This window comes from Chlamydomonas reinhardtii, chromosome 2, assembly GCF_000002595.2.
Source record: "Chlamydomonas reinhardtii strain CC-503 cw92 mt+ chromosome 2, whole genome shotgun sequence".
Classification (NCBI taxonomy): Eukaryota; Viridiplantae; Chlorophyta; class Chlorophyceae; order Chlamydomonadales; family Chlamydomonadaceae; genus Chlamydomonas; species Chlamydomonas reinhardtii.
Genome location: NC_057005.1, coordinates 5,285,561 through 5,304,517, shown reverse-complemented (window position 1 = coordinate 5,304,517; position 18,957 = coordinate 5,285,561). Strand labels below are relative to the sequence as shown.

At 66.2% G+C, this 18,957-nt stretch overlaps 2 protein-coding genes across 2 annotated transcripts; one reads left to right on the top strand and one right to left on the bottom strand.

The window, feature by feature from the left end:
- Nucleotides 1-38: 38 nt before the first annotated feature.
- On the top strand, nucleotides 39-8,114 carry CHLRE_02g106700v5 (uncharacterized protein). Its single transcript, XM_043059813.1, has 13 exons — nucleotides 39-1,467; nucleotides 1,725-1,931; nucleotides 2,090-2,230; nucleotides 2,504-2,755; nucleotides 3,008-3,124; nucleotides 3,265-3,696; nucleotides 4,059-4,550; nucleotides 4,838-4,981; nucleotides 5,281-5,397; nucleotides 5,568-5,608; nucleotides 5,774-5,971; nucleotides 6,147-6,846; nucleotides 7,108-8,114. Exons 1-13 carry the CDS (start codon nucleotides 322-324, stop codon nucleotides 7,336-7,338), a joined length of 4,218 nt encoding a protein of 1,405 aa, XP_042927447.1. The 5' UTR covers nucleotides 39-321; the 3' UTR covers nucleotides 7,339-8,114.
- A 17-nt stretch (nucleotides 8,115-8,131) lies between these two features.
- CHLRE_02g106650v5 (uncharacterized protein) lies at nucleotides 8,132-17,108 on the bottom strand. Its single transcript, XM_043059812.1, has 12 exons — nucleotides 16,082-17,108; nucleotides 15,878-15,943; nucleotides 15,502-15,624; nucleotides 15,216-15,375; nucleotides 14,952-15,076; nucleotides 14,756-14,815; nucleotides 14,547-14,644; nucleotides 14,275-14,410; nucleotides 14,016-14,132; nucleotides 13,705-13,829; nucleotides 13,172-13,550; nucleotides 8,132-13,063 (listed from the first exon to the last, which is right to left on the bottom strand). Exons 1-12 carry the CDS (start codon nucleotides 16,988-16,990, stop codon nucleotides 9,422-9,424), a joined length of 5,940 nt encoding a protein of 1,979 aa, XP_042927446.1. The 5' UTR covers nucleotides 16,991-17,108; the 3' UTR covers nucleotides 8,132-9,421.
- Between the last annotated feature and the right edge of the window lie 1,849 nt (nucleotides 17,109-18,957).

Genomic DNA, 18,957 nt, shown 5'->3' with positions numbered 1-18,957 from the left:
ACTTCATGAATTGCCGACACATTAATCTTTTGCTACCAGTGCTGTTTGGCCCTCCGACTTTGTCAGATACTGTATATAGCAGCCAGACACTGCACAACCGAACCTCCCATCTGCAAGCGGCAGCCCGCCACTCGCGGTGCTAGCTTCGTTAGCTAAGTCGCTACTTAACCCCTTGCTGATAGTCAGGATATCTATTGTCTCCCGACGGGGGATCCACAGTGTGGCGTGTGAGTGTGTTGGGAGCTGGAGAACCACGAAAATGGCCAATAGTGACCCAGTATTCCGCAACTAGCAGCTTGCTACGCGAATCTAGCACATACAATGCACCCGTCGGTGCTCACGGCAACGGCGGGCAGCGGTGCGCCGCTTGCGCTCGGCCCCTCAGCTCCTCCGCTGCCGGGCTTGCGGGCTCGGCTGCCCGCACCCGGAGGCGGGCTCCTGGCCGTGGGCGGCTGGCGCCTGCACCAGGCAGTCGGATGTCAAACGACACAAAGCAGCGGCAGTCGCCTAGTGGCCCCTCAGCCGCGGGGTGACGTTGCTGCCGCTGCCGCGGCGGCCTGGGGGCCGGCGGCACTGGTGGGCTGCGGCCCTCCACACAGCTTTGCCGGCCAGTTGCCGCTGTCGACACCCCTGCCGCTCAGTGGCAGCGGCAGCGGCAGCGAGTGGGTGCCATCTTTCGACAACATGAGGCCTGCTGCGGCGCTGCCGCTGCACCGAAGTGTACGGCGCACTGTCGTGGCGTTGTGCGCCACAACCGCGGCGTCCAGCTCTAATGCGGCCAGTGCACCCCTGCGGCGGCGGTCAGCCAAGGAGTCAGTCGCCGGCGATTACGCAGACCCGAGGCAGCCACGCGCAGCAGAGGCAGCCCCATCGACAGCCGTGCCGGAGCCGGCTGGAGGCCCCGCGGCGGTTGCAGCCAAGCCGGACAGGCCAAGGGCGCCGCGCCGTGGCAGCAGCGCTAACGGCGCCGTTGTGTCGGGCGCCGGCCGGGGCGCGGCAGGTGGTGCTGAGCAGCCGGCCCGGGCAGCGCCAGGCCCCCAGCCCCAGCAGGGGGCTGACTTAGGGCCGCGGAAGCTCGCGCCGCAGTGGAGGCCAAGGGCAGGCGGGGCAGGTGGGGCAGCTGGTGGCAGGGGCGCCGGCCCGCAACGGGACAGGCCCGAGGGCGCAAACCCCGCCGCTGCCGCTGCCGCTGGACGCGGTGCGGCGGCAGCGGCGGCGGCCGCACCGCGTCCGCCACAGCCGCGGGCGCCCCCCGCAGCGCCCGCAGCCCCCGCGGCCCCCGCTGTGCCGGCGAGGCCCAGGCTGCAGGCTCAAGTCAGCACCAACCCCTGGAAGACGACCATCCGGGACCGCATGGACTTTGAGAACGAGTGTCCCGACATCGGCCGTATGGAGCAGCTGGTGGCGCGCTCCGCCCACACCTGGCACCCTGTGGTCATATGCGCGGGGCTGAACCGGGTGGTGCAGGTGGGGCCGGGCGGCGGCACGGAGGGTCAGGCGCATGGGTCGTGCGCGAGAGCTGCGCTAGAGAGGCTGCAACCTTGTGGAGATACCGTAGCACGGGTGGCGGGGTCGGGGGTTCGATATGGGGGCGCGGATGGAGGGCGTGGCCTACATTCCGCTACCGCGCGGAGTGCCCCGTTTGCGGGTGCGGGTTGAGGGTTCGGCTTGCATTCCGCGCTTGCGCTGATTTGCCCCGGAACCCCGTGTTGCTGTGCCCACAGCTGTACGACGCACAACAGCGGTACCAGCAGCGCCGCAACAGCAGCTTCTCCGCCGGCAGGAGCAACGCCGGCAGCGGCAGCGGTGACAGCAGCAGCGGCAGCAGTGGCGGCTCTGGTCAGCTGTCACCGAGGGGGCCCACGGTCCAGCGGCCGCGTGAGCGCAGAGTGGCGTCAGATCCCTTCCACCGGGTTGTGGACATCCTGCATGTGAGTGGCTGGGCGCTGTCGTAGTTCGGCTGTTGACGGCACCGAACACGGGCCCGATGCTGTGTGCTGAAGACTGGGTGCCGTGGGCTGAGCGGCCTAGCCCGTGCAACTTGTTACTGACGGTACTGGGCCGTGCCGTGCCGTGCCGTCCCACTCAGGCCGCGGCGAAGCCGCACATCGCCAACATGCTCACCTCGCGCTACGCCGTCAACACGCTGTGGGTGTCCGCCAAGATCGGGTACTGGGGCACGGACGGCGGTGCCGTGATCAAAATGATGCTGGAGCGCCTGAAGGCACAGGTGGGTGGGCACTGGGCAGGGCTTAATATACTGAAGGCAGGAACACACAACCATAGGTGTGTATTGCGTGTGTACTGTAAGTGCACGCGAGGGAGCAGTAGCAGTTGGATGCAGCTCGGGCTGGGGCCGAGCAGTGGAAGGAGGCTGTGTCTGCATGCGGCTGCAGGGGCCTAGAGCTGCCCACACCTGCAAGTGCCGCCGCAACATCAGTCCCACATTGCTGCTTTGCCGCCCCGCCCACAATCACATACACACATACACATACACACACAGGACTACCTACTGCTGCGGTCGGCGGCAGCGCAGGGCCACAGTAATCTGTGGTGGGCGCTGTCGCAGCTCGAGCAAATGCGGGAGGCGGCGGCACTTGCTGCCGGCTGCGCGGCTGAGGACCCGGAGGGCGCAGCCACCGCCATCGCGCCTGCGCTGGCGGGACCCGCTGGCGGCGCTCAGGACCTGCTGAGCGTGTCGGCCGACGTCATCAAGCGCACAGCAGTGCTGGACCCTGCAGCCTGGAAGCCGCAGGTGTGACGGGCACCGGTTGCTCACCAGGACGCTGCGGAGCCCTGCGCCCGCCAACTTATTTCGAGCATACAGGATCCCGTACAGCCCTGGGGCTTGCTGCTTGTGGCCAACTTGATTCCAATGCCAGATGTCTTACAAACCGTTTCACGTTACGGCGTAGAGCCTCCATACAGCCTGCTTTTGCCTCAACCCGCCCTGCACTTTCTCCCCTGCCTCTGCCCCGGACCCCTGCCCCTGACCCTGACCCCGCAGGAGCTGGCCAACATGATCCTGGCGCACGCCCGCCTGTCCCCCCACGTGCACGACCCCGAGCTGGTGGCGCACCTGGTGTCTCACTTTGTGGCGCACCCCGGCCCCTTCAAGCCGCAGGTGCGCTCGTGGGCGGCGAGGGTGTGCGTGCTGTGCAATGGCTCCTTGACAGCGCCCACGCACGCCAGTACACGCATGCACGCACACGCTCCCGCGCTTCCCTTAACCTCTCGCCACGCCTCACGCGTGCCCTCTCCCAGGCCATCTCCAATGTGCTGTACGCGCTGGGTGAGCTGTTCGGCTTCCGCACCGGCGGCGTGGCCAGCGCGCAGCCCGGCGCCATGACCGGCTCCTACGACGAGGAGGGCGCGGACGGCGGGCTGCCGCTGCCGCCGCCCGACCTGCTGGAGCAGCAACAGACGCTGCAGCTGCACCAGCAGCGCCAACCGACCAAGCCGGCCCAGACGGCGGTGGAGTCGGTCGAGGGGGCGTGGTCGAGGGCGGGGCGGGTGGATTACGCCGACATCCCGTGGACTGCTTCATCCGCCTCACAGGGGCAGTCGGCGGGCCCTGGGCGGCCTGTGCGGCTGTGGAAGCTGTCGCCGCATCCCGACTACCCACAGCTGCATGCGCACTGCCGGGCGCTGGCGGCGCTGGCGCTGAGGCAGGGGCTGGGGGCCTTCAATCCGCAGGTGCGGCAGATGAGGAATGTGGGGCTTGCGGCGGTTGTGTGTTGGGGTGCGGCCGTTCATGTGAAGAACGGATTGAGAAATTCACAAGTATGAAGAGGGGATGGTCGTGTGGGCCTGATTGATGTAAACTGCAAGGCGCTGGTTGCGGGGACTTGCAACACACAGCATGTGGGGATGGGAAGATCGGTGCTCGTTACCGTTATGTATCACGTGCATTCACCGAATTGTGCCCCAGACTGGTGAACCCATACTGCCGGGCCTGAGCAGCCGTTGAACGGATACGCATTGCCTCGTCGTAACTGCTGCTTGTGCTCTTCAGCACCACTGTCATCCGTTCCAACACCCCGCCTACCCCACAACAGGAGCTGTCAAATCTGGTGTACGCCTGCTCCAAGCTTGGTGTGTGGCTGCCGCCCAAGAGGCCCAGCCGCCTCGCCAAGTTCGCCGCCGCAGAGGCGGATGCGGCCGCGGAGGCAGAAGCCAAGCCCACGCCGCCACCGCCGCCGCCGCCGAGCCTAAGGACGCGGTCGGGGCCGCCAGACGCCAGTGCAGGCGCCGGGGCCCGAACAGCGTTTGGCGGCGCACTGGCAGACCGGCAAGCCGACATTGCGGCAGCGATGGCCAGGGCGCGTTGCAAGTCCGTGCAGCACTTTGACACACAGCTGGGTGCGCGGTTTGAGATTGAAATGGAGCCGGGGGACCAGCAACAGCTGCAGCAGCAGCAGGCGGAGGCTGGGCCGGACGGGTCTTCGGCGGCGGCGGCGGCGGCTCAGTGGCAGCTGCCTGCGGACCCGGCCTTCGCCATGCGGGACTTCGTGGTGCTGCTGGGAGAGGAGATCCGCGAACGGCTGCTGGTGGGTGCGCGGGGAGCATGGGCGTGTGTGGCAAACGCGGGGCACACGGGCTATGGGCGACGCCTGGTGACGCCTCGTGTCATTGTGTCATAGTATGTGGCTATTGGAGCCCCGGCCGCCGCGTGTGTGCCACACACGCGGCCTGCGACTGCGAGGAGCAGGGCGCAGGCGCTGGCGCCAGTCTGTGCTCACCGCAGCGGTGTGTGGGTGGGTGGGGGGCGTCGCGCCGCCCGTGCTGCTGCCTGGCGTGTCGCTGACGCGCCTGCCGCCGCCTCCCGGTGTCGCAGGTGGCGCCGCACACGTACGTGTCTCAGGCGCTGTCCAACTCGCTGTACGCGCTGGTGGCGGTGGGCTACCGCAGCCAGGGCCTCATGGACGCGGCGGTGGCGGCGCTGCTGCGGGGCTGCGGCATGGAGTCAGCCAAGGCTCAGGTACGTGCCGCGGCGGCTGTCTTTGTGTGACAAGGAAGGAGATGTAAGGGCTGTATGTTAAATGAACAACAAAAGCAAACGGAGGGAAATGTGAGGGCTATGTGTGTGTGCGTGTTTAATTGTGTAATTTGTGGTTTTATGTGCGTGTTGCAGGGAAGCGAAGCGCCCGTGAAGGCTGTGTTTGTGTCAATGGGGGTGAACGGGTGGATATATAGGTAGCGCTGTGGGAACGGGAGTGTTCGCCACAGGCGTGCAGCTGACATGCCTGCCCTGCTGCCTGGACGCTGCGGTGCCCGCAGGAGTGGACGCTGCTGCTGTGGGCCATCGCGAGTGTGCGGTATCAGCCGCCGCCGTCCGTGGCCTCATTCCTGCTGGAGCACGCCACAACCCGGCTGTGGGTCGGGTCGGATTACATGGTAAGAGGGGGTGGGTCTGTGGATGACGAAACCGCTCGCTGTATGGGCAGCGACCCAAGCCCATACGCCATCGCAGCTGCCATGACACGTGACCTAGCATCTTGACCTGTTCCTTGACCTTGCCCCCTGCCCCCCGTGAAATACACTCACACACAATCTTGCCGCTGCAGTGTGTGCCCACCGTGATCTGGGCCGCGACCGTGACCGACATGTGAGCCGGCGGTTTGTACAAGCCTGCAGCAAGGACCCCGTACTGCCCTGCCCTATACGTCTGCACTACACAAGTGGCCGTATATCCATGCGCCTGTGCCCCGTTCCTTATCCTCTTGCGCGCCTGCATGCCCGCAATGCCATGCCCACCCTGCACGCCCCACAGGTACCACCCGCAGCTGGTGGACTGGGTGACGCGCTGTGTGAAGCACTCGGGCCCGGCGCGCCTGCTGCCCTTCGGCCTGACCAACCTGCTGTGGGCCATGTCGGCGCTGCCGCCGGGCGCAGTGGCGCGGCACGCCGAGCTGGTGGATATGCTGCTGGGCGAGGTGGAGGCGCTGGGCGGAGCGGCCATCGGCACACGGTGCGTGCCGGGCAGGCCGGAGATCGGGGGCTGGGGCAGGAGACCAGGGGCTGGAGCAGGTGTGGGATGCAGGATACGGTGGTGGGGGCGGGGCATGGAGCTTGGCGGGCGATGCCGCCATGTGGATGACTGAAGGCTGTCCTGTGCTGCCTGCCCCTGTGTGCCGGTCGTGCAGGGGCCGGGTGCAGCTGTGGCAGACGCTGGTGGAGATTGAGGCGGCCCGCGCGCACGAGGCGGCGGCGTCCCGTGGCGTGCGCTCCAAGGCGGACATACTGTCGCGCCCGACACGCGGCCCGCGCGAGATGGGGCCCGCCGGCGCCGCCGCTGCGGTTGGCGCCGCCGCCTCGGGCAGCGACGTGCGCGGCGATGGCGGCGGCGGCGGCTTGCGTGTGCGGCGCCTGCCTGCGGACTTGACGGCCTGGTGCAAGCGCGAGATGGTTTCCCTCACGTCGCTCATTCCTCAGGGCACCACCACCACCCTGCAGCTGGACGTGGCCGGCTGTGCGCTGTTCCTCATGCTCCGAGGCAAGGCCGAGCTGTCCTCGCTGATCACGCAGCAGCTGGAGACTCAGCGCCTGCTCGGCATTCACCAGCGCCAGCTCAAGCGCATGGCGTCATCGCAGCCGGAGCCGGCCAAGCCGGTGCGGCGGAAGGCGCCGCGCAGCCTCAAAGCGTCGGCAGGCGCGGAGAGCGAGGGCGAAGGCGAGGTGGCAGCGGGCGAGGATGAGGTGGAGGTGGAGGCGGGCGGCGTGGAGGTGGCGGAGGTGTCGGCCGGCCCAGCGCTGACACGGGTGGTGCGTGTGGAGCAGGAGTGGCTCGTGGAGGCTCTGGGACTGCGAGTGGACATCTACGTGTGGCTCAGCGACGGCCGTGAGGTGAGTGGGTGGTGGGCAGGGTGTGAAAGGTTGGGCGGGATGGGGTCGAGGCGGCACGGCCGCATGGGTGCGGCGCATGCGCCGAGTGGGACTAGGGCCGTACACAGCACACGTGCGGGTATCCAAGCGGGCTGCAGGGGGCGGGCGGGGTGGACTGGTACCGTATCGGGCACTGCGCTGGACGGGGGGCAGGCGAGTAACCGCCCCAGCCCGCCCCAACCAAGTTCGTCTACACTCACCTTCGCGCACCCCCGTCCCCAGGTGGCCATCGAGGTGGACGGCCCCATGCACTACACCTCCAACCGCCTCATCGTCAAGCTGCCGCGCGCGCGCCTGCGGGACCGGCAGCTGGAGCGAGTGCTGGGCCGCGGCAACCTGGTGTGCGTGCCGTACTGGGAGTGGGACGCGTTGGGCACTGACCAGACCACCAAGTGCGCCTACCTGGCTCGCAAGCTGGGGCTGGTGGCGCACGCGCACGCGCGCGGGGAGTGAGGAGGGGAGAGTGCAAGGCAAGTGGTGGAGGATGGAGGGGGAGTCGGTGGTTGTTGATTGGGCGTGCGTGTGGCGGCGCCTCGGGGGGGCGTGGGTGCCTGGAATGTGGGGTGTGGACGTGCCGGCATCTGTGGGGCTGCCGCTAGTAGTGGCCTCTCCAACGTTATTCGCATTGTTAGTCTTAAAAGCATTCTCGATGGCGGTGGTGGTGCGTGTTTCGTCCATACATCGGTGCTGGGTGCAATGGGACACGGTAAGGTGCAGGTTGGCGTAGTCCCGTGGGTTGCAGCGTGTTCCCAGAACCCAACATTCAATGTGTTTGCGACGTCGAGGCACGAGCGCGCTGGTTTGGGTGGGTAGCAAGGGCCGTGGGCCCACCGAAGTGGCGAGCGCCGGTGCCTGGTGGTGGTGGGGCCGGAACACCCAGTGTGTGTGCGATGGGACAGTGGTAAGGCAGGTTGGTGAAGTCCCGTAGGGTGCAGCTGATTCCCAGAACCCAGCAGATGGCAAACAGTTTGCAACGGTAGGGCAGGAGTGCGCGGCCGGTCGAAGGCCGGAGTTACTGTACCGACAAGTTGCTGGCTGGCTGGAAGTTTGTCGACGCGCATTCCACCCAGTGTGTGTGCGATGGCGGGCGACAGACTGTGTCACTGGCACAGGGTGTCGATGTCCAGGATGTGCGACTACGGTGCCGGCCTACCTTGCGGCCGACTGACATCGACCGGCGCGTCGCTGTACAGGGGTCGGTGACCTGTGCATAGTTCCGTACTCTACGAGGGCATTGGGGACGGTTTGGGCTTTGGACGTTGCAGTGGATACGGGCACGCTCCCGTAACCCACACCACCAGGCTCTTCATGTGGATGTCCCCTGGACCCGTTGCCCACGACCATGTCGCTAGGCCGTGGCCCAAACGGTTCTTTCAATCTCCTTCTCGACCGCTTTCCTCTGCACCGTACGCACCACTTCCACCTGCTCATGCTGGTGGAACTCTCGCCGTGAAACACTTCCACTCGCTACGTGTCACCCGAACGTCGCCACTCTGTCCGGCCCCTGTCAAACCACTTCCCCAAACCGCGCGCGCCAGGAGTCCAGTATCGCATCAGGCAGCGCAACCCGTCTGCAAATGTCCGAATCCTTTGCGATGCTCCTCAAGCAGCCTTAATATACCAACAATTGGGCTGCGCCCACGCCATGTCTCCCGTCTGAGGCCGCAAGCATCTGCCTCATCTCCGAGGCATAGCCGGGGGCGGTTTGTACAGGCACCGCCAGCCCATGCGTCCAGCCGCGTCCCGCTGTCATGGCGTTACTGCAGGCTTACAACTACAAGGCAAGGCAAAGCAGTCCGCCTGTCACCACTTCTTAGACCACGAATCCGACCTGCCCCTCACCCGGCGGTGGCGTGACCTGAGCGTCGGAGTCACCACAATGCCAAACAGCGGCAGCCACTCGACTGACAAGGTACCACATCGTCGTTCCAGCATTAGAAAGCACGTGTTGCGCCATGTGCGCGTCTATCATCCCTCGAGTCCGTCAAACCCCAAGAGAGAATGCATACAAGGTTGCCCGCAAGGGTTGCGGGCATGCATCGCGCAGGTGTGTGGCATGACTGGCATCGTAGTGCTTGCTGCATAACCACAAATAGTGTCTGGGCTGCGCGGAGAAAACCAGTGCAGCACCAATCGCAGCCAGGCATCTCAGCCAGCTCGCGTTGATTGGGCCAGGGGGCATAATTTATTGTGAATTGACACTAGGCGTGCCCACGTGACCCCAGTCATCTCCAGGAATCCGTCGACGCGCTTGCGTCGTAAGCACTTTATTGCGGCCCAGGGCTATCGATGCCCAAAGCAAAGAAGCGGGCCACGCGGCCCTGAGCAAGGAAGTAAGAACTCGCTTGTGTGACATTCCCTTGATAGCACTTTTCCAGTTGCAATCAAGGTCGTAAAGAACATCACGTGGTTTTGGGAAGCAGGCACATCCTCCCCAACAAACAAGAATTGGGTTTTTCACGAATCAAGGGCCGCGCATCCCGGCGCGACCTTGTCGCCATCTGCAGCACACCACCTAAATCCCCAATGCTCCTGATCATTTGAAGGTCGACATGAGGCTACTCAGCCCGCCAGACGCTGGGCCAGGGCCGCTGAGGTTTAGCGGGGGCTGGCCGCCAGTGCCGAGCTCCGGGCCGTGGGCGCTCCGGTCCGCGCCCACACCTCCACCCACACCTGCAGCGCTGCGCCGACTGCCGCCCGCCTGCGCTGGCTTGGCCACCTCTGCCGCCGCCGCAGCAACCCCATGGCTGCGCAGCACCCCCAACGCCGCCGGCACTCGGTCGGGCATGAGCGACCCCAGCAGCCCGTCCAGTGGGTTGCCGCCTCGCGCCGAGTCCAGGAGGTCCGGGTCCTCCTCGCCCTCCGCGCACTCCTCAAGCGTCTCAGTCGCCAGGTCCCACGGCCGCGGCCCGGGCCGGGCGGTGGGCGTGCCCGTGGCGTCCACGCTCATGTTCCGTGAAGTGGAGCCGCAGCGCGACATGGTCTGCATCTCCAGACCCACCTCCGACAGGCGCAGGTGCGACAGCTGGTGCGAGTGCTGGTGGTGCTGGTGCTGGTGGTGCATGCCGCCGCCCGTGCCGCGCGGCGACACGGCCACTGGGTGGTGTGGCGAGTGCGGCGCGTGCGGCTGATGAGGCGCATGGAGCAACATGGCCATGCCCAGCGCCGGCGAGCCCGCACCCGTGCCGCGCTGGCTTACAGGCGGGTGCGGCTGCAGGCCGGTGACGGAGCGCGGCGATGCAGCGGCGGTGGCGGGTACGTGGGGCGCCTGCAGCTGCGAGATCGGCTTGGTGTAGCTGCTGCCAGTGCTGCGGCGGCGCTGACGGGCGTCGTACACCGGCGCCGCACCCGGGCCGGCGTACGCGGCACCGCCGCCGCAGAAGTTGCCCGGGCCCTCGTCCGCGTCTGCCTCGTCCAGAGTGTGAACGACCTCATCCTCGCTGCCGCTGCCACCACCAAAGCGGGTGAAGCTGGCTCGCAGCGGCGCGGAGGCATACGCAGCCGCTATTGCAGCGGCCGACGGCACTATAGCGGCGGCGGCGGTGTGGGCGTTGCGCGAGGCCGCCAGACCACTGGCGGAGACAGCCGCAAGGGAGCGTGCGCGAGAGCCCGGCGACATCACTGCCGGGCCCGACAACATAAGCTCATCCGGCTCCGTCAGCATCAGCGCGTGCAACTTCATCCGGGGCCGGTCGCCCGTGCCCACGGCTGCTGTCGCGGCGCTGACGACGCTCAGGGGATCCCGGCTACCGCCCGCGCCGCCCAGCCCGCACGACAGCTGGCGGCTGGCACCGCGGCTGTACGGCAGACCGACATCCGTGCTGAGCAGCAGCGGCGCCGCGCCCTGCGCGTTGGGGCTGACGGCCGCCGTGGAGGTGCCCAGCAGGCGGGAGAACTGCCGGCTGGCAGTGCGCGGCGCGGCAGTGGTGCAGGGCGAGCCCGCGGCCGTCAGGATCGGCGAGCCGCCGGCGTTGCCGTAGGCCGGGCGGCCCGACAGGCTGGGCGCGAACACGCGCGGGCCCGTCCCGGCGGCCTGCGGTCCTGTGCCCGCGCCTGGGCCGCCCGGCTGGATGCCGAGCTGGCTGCGCTGCTGCTGCAGCGGCTGCTGGTACGGCGGCGGCTTGCACGTGTTGCCCGAGCTGGGGGGCCGCGGCGACACAGGCGTGCTGCTGCTCACTCCCGCGCCCGCGGACAGCCTGGGAGGCCAGCCGCCGCCGGTGAAGCCGCCGCCGCTGGCGCGCCGGCGTATGGCCTCCGTCGCGGCCAGCACCGGCGCAGGCTGCGGCAGCGCCTCCTCCACCCAGCACCCAGAAGGCTTGGAGCGCTCCGCCATGGGGGAACTGCGCCCGCCCACTGGCGACGCCCCCGTCGCGGGCGGTGGCGTGCCGGCTGACAGTGGCGTGGGGGTGTGAGGCCCAGTGCTGCTGGCAGCGCGCGCACCGCCGGCGCTGCGGCGCGACGCGCCGGCGGCCTGTGCGCCTGTCCGGTGGACGCTGCTGTCAAGGACCACGGCTGCGCTGCGGCGCCGCCATCGGCCACTGCCACTGGGTGATTGCTGCGGCGGCTGCGCGCGTACCGCGGCCGGCACCGCCGCCCAGCGGCCGCTGCCCTCATCTGCAGTGGGCCTGCCAGAGTCAGCTGAGGCAGCAGCCGCCTGCGTTGACGCCAAGGACGTGAGGTCCGCAAAGAGCGAGCCTCCAGCGGCGCCGGCGTTGTCGGCCTGCATCAGCGCAAACGCCGCCGCCTGCGCGGCCCGGACCACCGACACGGTGCCGCCGCCGTGTGTGAGCGCTGCCGCCGGCTCGGCTGCTGCCCGGCCGTACGGAAATGCCGGCAGGGGCTCCGACGCCGACATGCCAGTCTGGCCTCGGCCGACGGCACCCACGACACCCACGGCACCGGTACGAGCACCGCTGGGCGCCTGGCGCCAAGCGGCGACCTCCGTCGCTGGGGCACCGCCCGTGTCCTCCAGCCCTGCGTTGTGCAGGGGTGACAGCCGCATGAGGCGAGGCATGCCGGCGCCGTCGCTCTCCTCACCCCCGTCGCTGGAGGTAGTGCTGTGGAGCTTGGCGACCTCGCCCGCTGCCGCCCCGACCGCGTTGCTGGCACAGCTGCCGGCGCCGCGCCGGGCACGGTGCGCCGGCGCCTCCTCGAACGATATGTCCGTGTCGGAATCAGACACAAGCTGAGCACCTCCAGCGCCAGAGGTGGAGCGCTTGGCATGTCCACAGCGCGCCCGTCGGTCGGCGCTGCCGCGCCCGCGCCGCGCCGCTGTCGATGCCGACCCAGTCCGTAGCGCCTCCTGCTCCGCATTCTCTGCCGCCGCACAGCCGCGCTTCAGCTCTATTTCGGCCGCCTCCTCTGCCTCGTCACCCCACTCCACAACCGACAGGTGGCCGCTGTTCTGACGCACCGCTGCCACCGAGTCGCAGCTGCACAAGCTGCTGCTGCGGCTGATGCGCTGGGTCTGCATCAGGCCCGCAATGCTCAGGCTCGGTGCCTCCTCCACTGCGCTTCCGCCTCCGCCGCTCGCCCGCGTGCCCTTGCGCTGCTGCGTGTAGCCGTGGCCCTTACCCGCAACCCAAACGGCTGTGGCTGCACCGCGGCGGCCCGAAACCTCCTCCGAACTCTGGACAGTGGCAGGTGATGGAGCACGCGCCGATGCACTGCCCTCGCGCGCACTATCGCGGGACCCACACGCATCGCGGGCGCCTGACATCGATGCACCGGGAGCTGCTGCTGCGACAGAAACGGCGGCGGCGCCGTTGTTCACAGCACCCGCCTTGCGCTCCTGCACCGGCGGCAAAGGCGGCTTTGCAGTTGCTGGTGCTGCTGGTGCTTGGCATGAGACCACGGGCTCCTTCACGACCGGGGACTTGGGCTGCGCAGCTGCAACCACCTGAGGCAGCGGCTGCGAGAGGCTGTGGGCTTCCCGCTGCTCCTCCGCCGCCTGGTGCTTCTGGCCCTGCGGCCCAGCTATTTGCTGCAGCTGTGCCGGCGCCGGCAGCGGCTGCGATTGCGACTCGGGTTGGTGCGCGGGCGCCGGTGCCTGCGGCGCGCCATTGCCGCCGCCGCCTAGGAAGTCGCCTGCGCCGTCCTCCGCCGCCAGCAGCATGGCCAGGAACTCCTCGTAGCTGATGCGCCCGTCCGCGTCCGTGTCCGCAGCCGCCAGCATCGCCTGCACACAGCGACCCAGGCACGCCGTCAGCCGCTGCCAACCCACGTTCTGAAGCCCAACAAGGCATACACAAAGCAAATCGGCAACGCATGGGAACGCCCGCCGCACCTGCACGTCCGGCCCGTGGGCGCGGCCGTTGGGGTGGTGCGCCGCCAGCACCGCCTCAATCTCGTCCGCGGTGATGAAGCCACTGCCGTCCTTGTCCAGCGCAGCGAACGCCGCCGCCAGCGGGTTGTGGCTGCGGGCGCGGCCCGGCGCCGCGAGGCTGCCGCCGTGCACGCTCGGACTGGCTGCCCCCAAGGGGCTCTGCGCCAGCCTGACGGTGCCGGTGCTGCGGCCGCCCACGCTGCCCACTGACGCGCGCGCCAGCGCCGCCATCGCCACGGGTTCGCCAGTGGCGGCGGCAGCGCGTGTGATGGCGGCGGTGGGCAGCGCGGCACCCAGGAACTCGGACTCGTCCAACATGCCGTCGCCGTCCAGGTCGGACCTGTGGCAGCCCCACGACCAACAGCCTCTTGCGTCAGTACGTGCAGCACGGCACCGGTTCGTGCTGCCGCATCTGGCGGTGACGCTACTGTCCGAAGCATCGCGCAGTCTGGTGTATGCCCCTCTGCGCGCGCCTCCCCAACCACCCGACGCACCTGGCCACGAGCTCCCGCATCTCGCGCTCCCGCAGCAGCTGGCCGCGGGGCGTGGGCACCAGCGGTGCCACCGCCTCCATGCCCACGGGGGCACCGCGAGGCAGCTCCTGGCGAGCAAGGCCCTCCTGTGTCCGGTTAGCCGGCAGCAACGTCAAGTCTAATTGCACGGGGTTGCGAGATTCGAGCCCGCGTTGAATGCTGCTGGATTACCGTATGCACGATCACCGGTAGGTCATCTGTATGCAGGCGAAACGCACCGCATCCTGCAGCGGTGCCCCTGCCCGCCTGCACCTACCCAGTGCCTCACTCACCCTCAGCTCTTCCGCGCTCAGCTTGCCGTCCCCGTCCAGGTCAAGCGCTTTGAACGCGGCGCGAAGCCCAGCCACCTCCTCGGAACGCATGGCGGTGGCCACCAGCCGCCGGGCCTCCTGCAGCACCCAATCAAGCAGATTTCCAGTCTGAGTTCTTACCAGTCGTCTGACGTCCACCACGGCCCCAACCAGCACACCCTATGCTGCCAAGCAGCACCGCAACCGGCTTCAAAATGCGGGTGTGCAACTAGCGGCTTGCCTTTTGCAACGAGTTGAGCTTGGCGAACTTGCGCAGGCGCTCCGACACAACGCCGGGCAGCGGCGTGCTGGGCGCCGTGCACTCGGCGGCGGTGCGGCCCAGCCACGGCGACGACAGCACCTGGTCCGCGGTGGCGCTGCGGGGGGCACAAGGGGCACACGCGGGGGCCCAAGGGAGCGGCACGTCAGCCCTGCACCCCTGCAGCCCAAGGTCCCAGGTGAGGTGCACACGGAAACTGCCTGCGCCCGCGTCCGCAGCGCCCAGCCGCTCACCGTGTGGCAGGGTTGCGGTCCAGCATGGCGGCCAGCGTGTCCACCGCCGCGGGGCTCAGCGACGTCCACAGCGGGTCGCCAGTGGAGTCAGGCACGCCCTGGGGGCAGCACGGCAGGCAGGAGGTAAGCGACTGTTAGCGGACGCAGGAGCGGCAGTGACGTACGCGCACAAGGACGTGGCATTCATGGAAGCTGCTTGCGCCCCTCACCTTCAGCACCGACAGCTGGATCTCCTTGTCGTCCGCGCCGTTAAACGGCGCATAGCCCAACTGCAGGAGGACGACAAGCGCGCGAGAGGTCAGAACATTTATGACAAAGATGGACAAGCCGCCCGCCCAGAAACCGTGACCTCCTTCCAGTGTCACGTGCTCAGCCCGCCCCGTGTGTGCCCTGCCCGCGACTCGCCAGCAGCACGTGCAGGATGATGCCGGCGCTCCACACGTCCGCCGCGCGGCCGTAGCCGTTGGCCTCCAGCACCTCGGGCGCCACGTAATAGCTCGTTCCCACCGCGTCCCGCAGCGTCGACTCGTCTGCGTGTGCACCGGACACCGAGGCCATTGGGCTGAGATACATAAAACTGTTGCAGTTTAACAGTCCGGCCCTTGCATCCCTCTGCAGTGCAGCAGCGTTACCCCGGTCCCAGCCCAAAATATGCTATTGATGACGGACCTGCGCAGAAGCAGGAAAGTCCAAAATCTATCAGCTTGATCCGCGCGCCGATGCCCAGCGCCAAGCCGCCGTCGCCCCCTGCCGCTGCGGACGCAGCCTCTGCCTCCACCTTCTGCTGCTGTGTGGGTGCCGACAGCATAAAGTTCTCAGGCTTGATATCCTGCGGCAGCAATGTGACACAGCGTTGACTTCAGGGGCAGGCTAGGGGAGCCACACGGGTTGCATGCGTCAAGGCCTGCTCCCAGATTTGGCCTGGTATCATTTCCCGAGACACCTTGCCACCCACCCTGTGCGCCACGCCCATAGCGTGGCAGTAGCCGATGGCGGTGAGCACGGCCCGCATTACATCCGCCGCTGCTCGTTCGCTGTGGCGGCCGACGCCCACCACCGCATCGTACAGGTCACCGCCCTGCGTTGCCGCACCAACAGTGACACACACACACACACACACACACACACAGGCGCGGTCTTCGTGTGTTTCTACCATTTGTGCTCTTTAACAACCACATATCGTTTTCATACATGCACGATGCTCTTCAACACAGTCGGAGGTATGCGTCTACGAAGGCGAAGCAGGTAGGCACAGTGTGATGTTGCCTGTGTTCTCAGCACGCTGCAGGCCACCCGCAGCACACAGCCCCATGCCTTACGCCAGGCCTCACCTCGTACAGCTCCATCACCAGGTGCAGGCACTTGCAATCCTCGTATGCGCCGTACAGCTGGCCAATCTGCACGCGCAATGAGGCAAGGAGAGACCTCAGCACGAGTCGAAAGGGCGCACCTGCGTCTTGCCTTCCCGGTGTCCGTTGTCCTTTGATCGAGGCGCCGGGTCCAACTGCAAACGTACAAGTTCCTGTACCACTCACGTGTGGGTGCCCGGCTAGGTGGTGAAGGATCTCCACCTCACGCCGCAGCGCTGAAAGCGACGTCGGGTTGGAGACCAGTCCCGTTTTCTGGATGGTCTTCACCGCCACGGGTTCCCCCGTGGAAAGCCGCGTGGCCAGCCGCACCACACCATAGCTTCCCTGGCCCAGCACACGACCCAACGCGTAGTCGTCCTCAATGGGCGGTCCGGACCGGAGCACCCATTGCTCTGGTGATGAGGAAGACGGGTCCGCGGAGTCGCCTGTTTCAGCATCCCCGCTGACCACGCCCCCGCTGGCTGCGACGGTGCTGGCAACCACGTTCGTGGCGTTGGTGGTTGTGGCCGTGGTTGTTACAAGTGTAGGCTGACAGGAGGCGGCGGTGGTGGAGTCAGAGGCAGGAAGCGAAGGAAGCCGAGTGCTCGACAAGTCTGGACACTGCCCTGCCGTCGGCGCCGCTGCCCTGCCGTCGGCGCCTGGTGGCGCAGGCACCAGCCGAGGCGAAGTAAAGCCGCGATGGACCTGCAGCTGCGTATACCCGCTGAAACGCTTCTCAGGAACACAGCTGACTTCTGGGATGTCCTCTTGTCGCGCAGTGTCAGTTAAGCGAGCCTTTGCCAATGAGCCAATTTGGGCTGGCCGTGCCACATCCGCGTACTTCACGCCAAATTCACCAGGAGAATTGCGCGCAGCTGAGTTAGCGCTGCCGGTGGAGCTGGACGGCGGGCCTGCGCTCCGAACATTTGTACGCTTCTGTGCGCAAACGCTGCAAGCAGCTTGCTCAGCCGAGACGCCCGTCTCAGGTAGGCCAAGCAGTTTTGATAATGAGACCCCATTCTCGCTCGCCGCTCTCGTCCGCAACGAGGCATCGTGTCCCTCGTCGGGACCTCCCTTAGAGGCGCAAGCACCCATACTAGGTGAATTAACAGTGATGGTTCATTTTGTGTCTTTAACTGACAACCAAGAAGGTCTTACTCCGACTGGGGATGAATTAAGGGAATCGCCGGACTTGTATCCCGCGTGTGCGTAGATGAATAAGCATATGTGTGTTCAATAGTATAGTGTTATGAGTGCGGAAGCCGGAACCCAAGGCATTACTGAGGTGGGCTTCCAGTGCCCTGCCATGGGGCGTACCAGCAGATGCTGGCGTGCCCGCAGTGGGTGGTCTTCGTTCACGGTGACGACAGCGTTACTGGTTTTACAGCGGACCCCCTCCCTGGTCCCTTATCTTTGCTAAGTGCCTTGGCTGCACATTGCCAAGTGGCCTGTGACACCACCGCAGGACCGAATGCCCCGCCTATGCCAAGACCTCTGCCAGCGAGCTGCGCAATTCCACGCCACCTAAGCGAGCGCGCAATACCACTCCCTACCTCAACAATCTCTACCAGATTATGTTTATTTGAGGCTGTCATCATGACTGCTGTGCATTGAAAAGCAAGGGCCCCACGCGGAAAAGGTGGCCGCCCTGTCTGGGCCACGGTCTGTGCCGTTTACAGTCACGTAGAGGGACGTGGCCGTACAGTAAGCGCAGGTGTGAGATGCGCCTACGCCGCCTAGAGGCGTGATACCCACGTCATCAGGGAACACCCACTTTGCAACAACTCTGTAAATGCCATTGGCGGACATAGCGCGTCGTGCTGGCCGCGATAGAACCCGCGGCTTCGGCATGCTGAGACAGGTGACTAAGAGCCTTCGCACTACCCATTCCGCAGGGGCTTCGTTGCTTGGGGTTTTCAAACTCTAGGTGAATACGAAGTCGCTGGAAGAATGATGATGGGCAAGGGCATGTGTTCAGGAGCCAAGCTGCGCGGCAAGTTTCTCGTCCTTTAGTCATTCCATTATTGACGAGTGTTGCGGAACTAATGCGTACGTAGACCAGAGCGGATGTACCCTGGCAACAGCAGCAACAGCTATCCTGAGTCCGGAGTCCCCAGGGTTGCCTAGTTCGTAGTACGCGTACTATGTACTACGTACTGTACTACGTACTGTACGCTGCCCTCGTCGGCTAGTACGTTGGAAAATACGTTGTGCTGGGGAAACCAGCGGGGTGGGCCGTGGCAGCGCCGTGGCTGGGCGAGGGGCGCGAGGGGTGCTGGAAAGGATGTCCGTCGAAGTTTGCGAACCATGGCTGCTCTCCGCACTGCAGCTGTGTTTTCTTATAGCAATATGAGTATAATAAGTTGAAGGAAGTTCCGCTAGAAGACTATGACCGCGCAAATCCAGATTCACACCGATTCGGGCATGGTGCGGGCACGCGTGTCGTGTTTGCGTCGGCTTCCCCCCGGATTTCCTGGCCCAGCGTATTATGCACCGTATTTTACCGTACTGTACTAGGAATCCTAGTACGCTGTATTAATACGCGTATTATGGAGAGAGGGTCGCGTACTAGGCAACCCTGGGAGTCCCCCACTACTCCCACCCTGAGGTGCGGGTGACAGGTATGGGTATGTGGCTGCATGCAGCTGCGTTGTCTGGAGTGTGCGTGTGCCGCGGGCCCGCACGCGCATAGGGGTGCTCACCCCTGCGTGCTCAGCAGGTGACCCCAGTGCCCATCTGCCCGGGCAGCAGCAGATGGCAAAGCAGGCACTGCATGCGGAAGGCAAGGCAGTAGTGAGGTCACTGCCCGTGCCCGACAAGGCGAGCAGTGATGAGCAAAAACTTACATGCTTCTGGAATCTGGACGACACTTTGGTACGCGCTTTCGGTGTCGACACACCTTCAACCCGCACGTGGAAGTACTTGTGCCGCCATAGCTGGTGTTGAACAAACAAGGGCAGGGGTCAGATCTGTAGCATTTTTGTGCGCGGTGCTGTACCGTAGTGCGTAACACAGCGTGCTGTGGATGGGCGCACTGGTTGGGACTGAGCCGCTCAGGACGG

Coding starts and splice junctions, on each gene's coding strand:
- CHLRE_02g106650v5 (XM_043059812.1), bottom strand. CDS start 16,990: ATGGGTGCTTGCGCCTCTAAGGGAGGTCCCGACGAGGGACACGATGCC. Junction 15,376..15,501: donor CTATGGGCGTGGCGCACAGG/GTGGGTGGCAAG, acceptor TTGCTGCCGCAG/GATATCAAGCCTGAGAACTT. Junction 13,551..13,704: donor ATGCGGGAGCTCGTGGCCAG/GTGCGTCGGGTG, acceptor GGGCTGCCACAG/GTCCGACCTGGACGGCGACG.
- CHLRE_02g106700v5 (XM_043059813.1), top strand. CDS start 322: ATGCACCCGTCGGTGCTCACGGCAACGGCGGGCAGCGGTGCGCCGCTT. Junction 2,231..2,503: donor TGGAGCGCCTGAAGGCACAG/GTGGGTGGGCAC, acceptor ATACACACACAG/GACTACCTACTGCTGCGGTC. Junction 6,847..7,107: donor GGCTCAGCGACGGCCGTGAG/GTGAGTGGGTGG, acceptor CCCCGTCCCCAG/GTGGCCATCGAGGTGGACGG.